Raw genomic sequence first — 8,732 nt, forward strand, 5'->3', positions numbered from 1 at the left:
CTGTTACTAGGGATAAGAGAAAGGAGATATTCTATCGTCCATTAGGAGAGAGAAAAAAGTAATACGCCAGAACAAAGAACAGATCACCTACTCAAAGAATAGGAAGCCTTACCAATCATTAGCACTGACAACTGACACATCCACTAAAGAAGTCTGGGCAACCTCATATTCAGAATGAGCAACTCAGAAAGCTCACATAAATTATGGATTAGAAGTGATGTTTGTGAGGACCACAATATGGCTCTGCCTCCCTCTCATCAGCAAATTAAGGAAAGCAATGGTCACCTCTCAAATGAACATAAAAACTTAAAAGAGTCAATTTAAAGCAAATTTGGTATAATGTAGTTCTTGTAAAAATTAAACCAAGAGTATTAAGCTGAATTTGTTCTCTAAAGGATGATTATTTTTCAAGAAAATAAAGTTCCTGAAAGTGAATATTAGAAAACCTATATTGTATTATCATCATAAAAAACAGGCTCTCGGGCTGGGATTGTGGCTCAGCGGTACAGCGCTCGCCTAGCACGAGCGGGACCCGGGTTCGATCCTCAGCACCACATAAAAATAAAGGCATTGTGTTGTGTCCATCTACACCTAAAAAAATAAATATTAAAAAAAAAAAAAAACAGGCTCTCAAGATGGTTTAACTTTGGGATAAACCAGTCCTCAGTCCATGTACCAAAATGTGACCACATCACTCCAAAGAACTGATTCCTCAACATCACATCTTTGCAGGGATTATGAATGTAGGGTCTGTGGATAACCCTGGGGGATCTTTGTACTCTCTGAAATTGGGGTGTGGGTGTGCATTTTACTTTGATGACAATTAAAAGTTTTCAAAAGATTCTAAAAGAGGACATAAACATTGTTAACTTTGTTAACAAAGTTTAAGAACCAGTAAGTGAACCAGAAGATTAAAGGATTCTTTTCTTTTTTAACCACAGCTCCTTTCCTTTACCTCCTTCATTCATAATACATCTTTTTATAATACATCTTTTTTTTTTCTTTTGGTACTGGGGATTGAACTCACGGGTGCTTTCCCACTGAGCTGCATCATCCGACATTTTTCTTTTTTTTTTCTAATATTTTTTTAATTGTCAATGGACTTTATATTTATTTATATACAGTGCTAAGAATCAAACCCAGTGCCTCACACATGCTAGGCAAGTGCTCTACCACTGAGCCATAATCCCGGCCCATCACCAGACATTTTGAGATAGGGTGTCACTAAGTTGCTTAGGCCCTCACTAAATGCCGAGGTTGGCCTTGAACTTGTGATCCTCCTGCCTTAGTCTCCCAAGTCTCTTGAGATTACAGGCATATTCCACTGTTTCCAGTTCTCCATGATACATCTTTAGAATAACACAGGAAAAAAGCATTAGTTTGCACCAAACACTTTTCCTTTCTATATTGTTGTTCTTTCAAGAAACACATCTTACCCTCAAGATCTCTTTTTCCTGATCCTAGTGTCTTTCCCAGATTGTTGGGAGATTGAGGCAGGAGGATCATTTGAGCCTGGGAGACCAGCCTGGCAAATATAGCAAGACCCCAGGGATTTGTAAAAGTAAAGTCCTCTAAGATTTAAAAACTAATTACCAAGGAATAAAATGGAAAAGATACATGTAAACAGTACATTTAAAAAAATAAATAAATAAATAACTTGACAGAGTTTGACTGGAAGCTCAATGATGTGACAAGATTACCAAAATTAGTCAATGTAAGCTTAAGAAATAGTGTTTAGAATAAGAGGCTGAGACTCATTCTACTGTGGACTAATTATGATATAATCTGAACTATTTCATTTGATTCATTTTTTTACATAAAAATAAAGGTACTGTATTGTGTCCATCAGATTTTAAAAGAAAGACTGATAAAATGGAACATAGCTAAATGAAAGTAACCAGGATAAAAGGATTAAAAACTGGAAAAAATATCATAAAAAGAAAAATGCTAAAACAAACAAACAAACCAACCCAGCAACAACAAAACAAAACAAAGTAGGAACATTTCACCTGGAAAGATTTAGACTAAGCTGGGCATTACACCTGTGTAATCCCCAGCAACTAAGGAGGCTGAGGGGGAGGACCGCCGCAAGTTCAAAATCAGCCTCAGCAACTGAGTGAGGCCCTAAGCAACTCAGCAAGACCCTGTCTCAAAATTTAAAAAGCTGCTAGTGTGGCTTGGTGGTAAAGCACACCTGGGTTAAATCCCTAGTACCAAGAAAGGAAAAAAAAAAAAAGAAAAAGAAAGAAAGAATTTGGATTTGAGGAGGAGGCACTGAAAACACACACACACACACACACTTTAAATATATGTAGAGCTATTACACTCTCTAGAGTGAACAAGGAGATTCCTGCACTTTTTTCAACTGAGATAAAACGTTTCTAGATTTTATACTTTAAAGGTGTCATATAAAATGACACTTTTAATACTTACCAGATTCTTTTCAATATCTTGATCTGTGTTCACCTCTGAATCTGCTGTCTTAAAATCAGTCTAAAAAGAAAGAAATAATATATTCAGAATTTTTCAGAGTCTCTTTAAAAAAGGCAGAATTATTCCAGTACTTTCACTCAAAATCTGCCACAAACAACTAAGAAGCAAACTTTCTGCTCTGTCCCCTTATCAGCTTCACAGTGAGAAGCAATGTAGTTCTAGCAAATGAACACCAACATCCACATTGCATCAATCATTTATCCCACAAAATAACCTGAATAAGACCCAAATTTGGACTGAGAAAGCCTCAAATCTGAGATAAGAATCTACTGTGCCCATATTTCCTCCTACAACAAAGCACACTAGTCACTATAAAGCAGGATACACTGTACTTCTTAAGATGTAGTTCAGAGAATTAACAAGGATTCCTCCCGTAAGGACAAAGATGGGAAATATGAATGCTAATGACCTATACTAATCAATCACTCAGTGATTGATTATATGTAGCTCATAAAGCTCCTATTTGCCATAAAATTAAACACTGGCTACTGGCTTTCTTATTTATGGAACAGCAGAATGAAGTCATTGCATGACATTGTATGAAAACAGTATGATGGGTGGTGGCAAAAACAAAAAATAAAAACAAAAAAATAAAAAACAAGACAGCATAGCTCTCCACCAAATATGAACTATCTCCTACCCTCAAAAAAAAAAAAACAAAAAAAACCCCAAATTCCATTTTAGTAGTAGAAACTTGATACTTGACCTGTACAGCAATGTTCTGAGAAAGCTTCAGGGAAGAGCTATCCTGATCATCATCCTGATCCACTCTGACTCCTTCAACCCCATTTGCTGGAGGCACTACAGGTCGGAAATCCAAGCCTGTGTCCCTGCTACCTTCCTTTGGGATGGAGGCTTGTGGGGATTTCTCTTCAGAGCAATTCCCGGAGGCAAGCTGCTTTGTATGGCACCCTGCCTTAAGAGACCGAGTGACTGGATGGAGGCTCTCCTGGAGGCTTGTGTCCCCCTCCTCTCCTGCTGTGCTGGCCAAGTCCTTCAAATCAGACTGAGACCCACTGCCAGAAAGACACAGGGCTGTGGCTATCAAGTTTTCTCCTAAAACCTCCTGATGCGCTGCTGAAGTGTCACCCGCTGATGAACCAGGATTCTGCTCTGGGTGTTCCAAATGGACATTTCTGTTATTCTCCTTGGTTATCGTTTGGCTACTTACACTCGATGGAGGTGAGTTCTTCTGCTTCTGCGCTGGGTCTTTGGGGCTATGAAAAACACAAGGTAAAAAGTTTCTAAGTTCTGGGTGTTGCTCAGTGGTAAAGCACTTGCCTAGCAGACATGAGGCCCTGGGTTTGATCTCCAGCATTACCAAAAAACAAAATAAACAAAAAAGATGGTTTTTTTCTCACTCAATCCAGTCTTAAAAAGGATTACATATCAGAATGACAAAGAATTTCATTTCTATCCAATAACTTGTATTCCATAAGCAGATAAGAACCTGGGTTCTGGAGACAGTCTACAGCCAATGTCTAAACATAAATGACCTTGAAGATCTAAAAAAGTGTTTTGAGGGCCCATATGAATAATTTTGGGGATATAGATAAAATAACCTAATGTTTATTGGAATATTTAGCTACTCATAACATTTTCATAAATAAAATATTAACTTATTTGTATCTCACTCTCATATTCCACAAAAAATAATTTCCCTTCAAACTCATTATAAATAACTTTGGCCAGAACTACTACTTAAATTCAATAGTTTTTCAAAGCATAGCATCACCTCAAGTTGTTTAAAGAACAATCCTTACACAACAATTGTTTAAGGATTCAATTTTGAATCCAAAATTGAAGTTGCTGATAGAAATCTTATCCTGAACCACAAGCATACATATATTTAATATTGGGATAATTATTTTGTCACTTATCACAGACACTTTTTCCCCCAGTGCTAGGGATAGAACCCAGAGCCTTGTATGTACTAAATACACATTCTCCACTGAGTTACATTCCCAGTCTATGTATTGCCTTTTTTTTTTTTTTTGGTACCAGTGATTGAACAACTGAGGGGCACTTGCCCACTGAGCTGCATCCCCAGCCCTATTTTGTACTTTATTTAGAGACAGGGTCTCACTGAGTTGCTCAATGACTTGTTTTTGCTGAGGCTGACTTTGAACTCGAGATTCTCTTGTCTCAGCCTCCCAGCAGCTAGAATTACAGGCATGCACCACCACACCTGGCTGTGTATTACTTTTTAAGGCGATCTTTAAAACATATTTACAATGACATCCAACATTCACAGCTATAAGTCTTTCACACATAGATATAATTCTATGTTAAAATTTTTCCCTTCCCTTCACCCCTTTCTTAAATGGTTCTGTCAACTGATCCCTTAAGCATCCCAAACTAGCAATGACTGAGGCTTCAGGTCAATGTGTCTGCCTTTCCTCAATACCACTTGTCCAAAATAAAACAATTGAGAGAGTATCTGTGATATAAACATCTTTATCACACCTTAAGCTGATTCCTTCTTGCTGGCAGTTAACTGTGAGCTGAGAGAAAAGAACTTATTTTAAATCTGGTACATACAATGCCAGGTTTGAATCCTAACTCTTAACACTTACTAGCTGTTTGACTCTAGGCAAGTTATTTCATTTATAAAATAGAAATTATATAACCCACCTAATAGTATTATAAGAATTCCATGAGAATATATATATACACACACACACACACATATTAATTACAGAGTGGCCAGCATATAGTAAACACTTAATAACCCTTAGCTGCTATTATTATTAATAGTAGTATGTGGTTGATTTTATTTATACAAAATGAATAAAGACTTAAAAGATCCAAGTTTATGATTAGGTTTATGTAACATTTCCTCATGACCCATTCACTAACAAGCATCTCCTCTTTTTTTTTTTTGGTACTGGGGATTGAACACATTTTACCACAAAGCTACATCTCCAGCCTTTTTTTTTTTTTGGTACTGGGGATTGAACTTAGACACTCTTGACCACTGAGCTACATCCCCAGTCCTATTTTGTATTTTATTTAGAGACAGTGGTTCAGTGAGTTGCTTAGTGCCTCACTTTTAACTTGAGATCTTCCTTCCTCAGTCTCCTGAGCCGCTGGGATTACAGGCATGTGCACCACTCCCGGCTTCCCAGCCTTTTTTTATTTTTTATTTTCATTATTTTGAGACAGGGTCTTGCTAAGTTGCTTAGGGCCTTACTAAATTGCTGAGGCTGGCGGTCAAACTTGAGATCCTCCTCCCTCAGCCTCCTGAGTCACTGAAATTATAAGCATGCATCACTCTGCCTTGCTTATTTTTTATTTTGAGACAGAGTCTCATTAAGTTGCTGAAGCTGGCCTGGACCTTGCAATCCTCAGCATCTCATGTCACTGGGATTACAGATGTGTACCACTGCACCTAGCAACACATCTCTTCTTTGAAACAAATGTTTAAGTTATCTGGAGTCAGACAAACCTTGGTTTAAACCCTGACTCCAACATGGCTTGATAACCTTGGGCAAGTTACTAACCTCTCTGTGTCTCAGTTTCTTCAACTCTAAGTGGAAGCAATAATATTAGCACCTACCACCTAGGACTAATATGAAGATTAAATGTTTAATATGTATAAAGTTACTAGGGGCTGGGGATATAGCGCAGTTGGTAGAGTGCTTGCACCACATGAACAAGGCCCTGGCTTCAATCCCCAGCACCAAAAAAAAAAAAGTTGATGGGATGATATTATCTATTATGTTAAGTCCCAGATACTTTAATCAACTTAATTCAACATGGCACATAACTAAGTATTAACCATTGTTGCAAGATTGGTAATTGCAATTCTTACCCTTGAGAGTATGGATGGGAGGCAAAATGTGCACATGAAGTACTAGGCAATATTAACCAAGATATCTAGATAGGCAGATACACAGACATATCTGCATTTGTATATGTATATATATGTGAATGTGTCTCTGTGTATATCTGTATCTATCTACATAACAAAGTATTTTATAAATGAGTATGGTATATAAACATAAGTTTAAATGAATACATACAATCTATATAGGACAGAGAAGGGAAATATTTACATTTTTTTATGAATTGATGCATGTATTCTAACCTATTTATTCAACAAACATTTAGCATGCCTACTGAGTGTAAGACACTTTGTTGGATACCAAAAATACAGACAGACCAGGCAGTCCCTACCTTTAGAAAGTTTAATCTACTGCAGTGTCATTAGAGCTCAAGAGGAAAAGACCAGCTACAGAAGTCCATCTCAAAAGTCCTTTACCCAATTGAACCTTCCCTGTCAAGAATGCAGACATTACCTTAGACCATCTGGGAGACTTTCTTCTGATTTGGAAGCACATAAAATAGAAGAGGATTCCGGCGGATTGGAGGCATTGGCCACAACACCAGCCACCTCAGATGCTGCCATCGCGCTCTGCACATTCAGAAACAAATTACAGGCTACAAGTTTCAAAAGTTTAAGATGAATGTATCTTTCCCCCTCAGAATACCGACTCAACAGTTGCTCCAAGAAATACACACAAGGAAAATCTTGGGCTCCAGGAGAAAATATTTAACACTATTCTGCAGTAGGGTATTAAAAGAGTCACAGCATGCAATAGGTCCCAGTGGACATCAATCTTCAGGAGTCACTTTATTTACATAAATATCTAGGAGTTCATACAAAGTTTTTATTTATTTTTAAGAAGTGCAGTCATTTAAAATAGATCATAATTTGTGAGAATCTTACAAATGGTACAAAAGATGTTTTGGGCCTAGCATCAATAATATCTTATGTTTTTAAATCACTTTATGGCAGTTCCATCTAAAGCATTCTCCATTAACTTAAATAAAGTCTTTTTGGAGGTGATTGCAAGAAGCAGCAATCGATATTGGCAACTCCAATATTATTTTTTCACTCCCTCAATGCGTTCCCTCCACACAAATGGGAAAAGTCTGATACCCATGTCTGGAGCAAAGTACAGACTCTTAGGAGTTAGCACAGTGGAGCAAAAAAGAACTTGGTTAGCATGAAAATGAGAAGCAGAAAAGCATAGTAACACTGGTAAGGAAACCCAGAAGATGCCTTTTTCCCCCCTCCACCAAAAGGTCACCCTTTTTGCTGCAAACTCATGACCTTCTATGGTAAGATGGAAAACAAAAACAAAAACAACGAACCAACCCTTGGGAGGTGAGGGGTGAACACAGCCTTGGTTTACATTCTTGTTTTTATTTTGACAGCACCCCAGTGATACCCCTGAACCCTGAAGAGTGCACAGAGCAGATAAGAAGACCAGGCTGTGTCAACACTTCAAGCACCGCCTGTGTCTCAGTTTCTCTCATTATATAAAGCTCCTGGGAAGAAGAGACCCCAAATCGCCATTACTCTTAAATGCAAATATTCTACCTCCAACAATGTCTAGCGTCGGGGTCATCGGTGCCGGGTAAACGGAACGACAGGGCAAGGGTCGTACATGCAGTTCCGTGGCCAGAGCCCAACCGGGGCGGGGGTGGGGAGGAACATTTGGCTGGAGGGCCGGGTGTGCCCAAGGGAATCCCGCAATCCCCCGGCGGCCACCAGCAAGGTGGCGACGCCTGGGGCGACGGGTCCTCAGAAAAGAACCGAAAGGGGACAATAGGGTAAAGCAGCGGCGGGGGTCCTAGCCACCCTCAACAGGGGACTGCTACGCTGGCCGCTTGCTTCGGCCAAAGCCACCTCCACACCTTCCCCTTACCTCCCCCCCCAACGCCGCTTCCAGCCCCGGTCCCGCTTCTAGGCCCGGATACCCGCCCCCGACCTCGTAGCACCCTCCACGCCCCCCACCACGACCCCCGCCCCCACCCCTCCGCCCCGCAGCGCCCCCCCCCCCGGCGCACGCGCCCCGCACACACCTCCCGCGCCGCGCCCCCCGGGAGGAAGGGGGGGAGGGACGGGACGCACCTGAGCGGGCGGAGCGGGGGGAGGGGGCGGCCGAGCCACGGGGGAGGGGTCGAGCGCCGGCCCGCGCGCGACACCTCCCACTTCCGGCGGCACGAGCGGAGGGGGCGAGGCTCGGGCAGCGAGAGGAAAGGCCGCGTCGGCTCCGCGCCTCCCCCGACGGCGCCCTCTGGCGGCTATAGTTAGAACTACCCGGAGCGCAGGGATGCTGGCGAAGACCCTTGAGATGTAAGTGGACCCTGCCTCGGCGCCAGGAAGAGGGATTTCTGACCGCGAGAAAGAAGGAGGCCTGGTGGAGACAAGAGCCCTTCTGGGACTG

At 40.9% G+C, this 8,732-nt stretch overlaps 1 protein-coding gene across 4 annotated transcripts in view; it reads right to left on the reverse strand.

Annotated features, from left to right (window-relative positions):
• Positions 1–8,525, reverse strand: part of Rnf214 (ring finger protein 214) — a 39,577-nt gene extending 31,052 nt beyond the window's left edge. For 2 of the 4 annotated variants that reach the window (XR_006850523.2, XM_046438791.2), the window contains exons 1-4: positions 8,417–8,525; positions 6,795–6,910; positions 3,200–3,710; positions 2,434–2,493 (exon numbers count right to left, since the gene is read on the reverse strand). Coding sequence is in view for 3 of the 4 variants with exons in the window: in XM_046438791.2 (XP_046294747.1) it covers positions 2,434–2,493; positions 3,200–3,710; positions 6,795–6,904 (681 nt within the window). In the remaining variant the exon portion in view is untranslated. Of the gene's footprint in view, positions 1–2,433; positions 2,494–3,199; positions 3,711–6,794; positions 6,911–8,367 lie in introns of all 4 variants that reach the window. The other 2 variants (XM_046438793.2, XM_046438792.2) reach the window with 2 other exon arrangements.
• Positions 8,526–8,732: the final 207 nt, after the last annotated feature.

Source organism: Marmota monax, unplaced genomic scaffold (assembly GCF_021218885.2).
Source record: "Marmota monax isolate L192 unplaced genomic scaffold, Marmota_monax_Labrador192_F-V1.1 WCK01_AAM20220418_F8-fsc00081, whole genome shotgun sequence".
Taxonomy (NCBI): Eukaryota; Metazoa; Chordata; class Mammalia; order Rodentia; family Sciuridae; genus Marmota; species Marmota monax.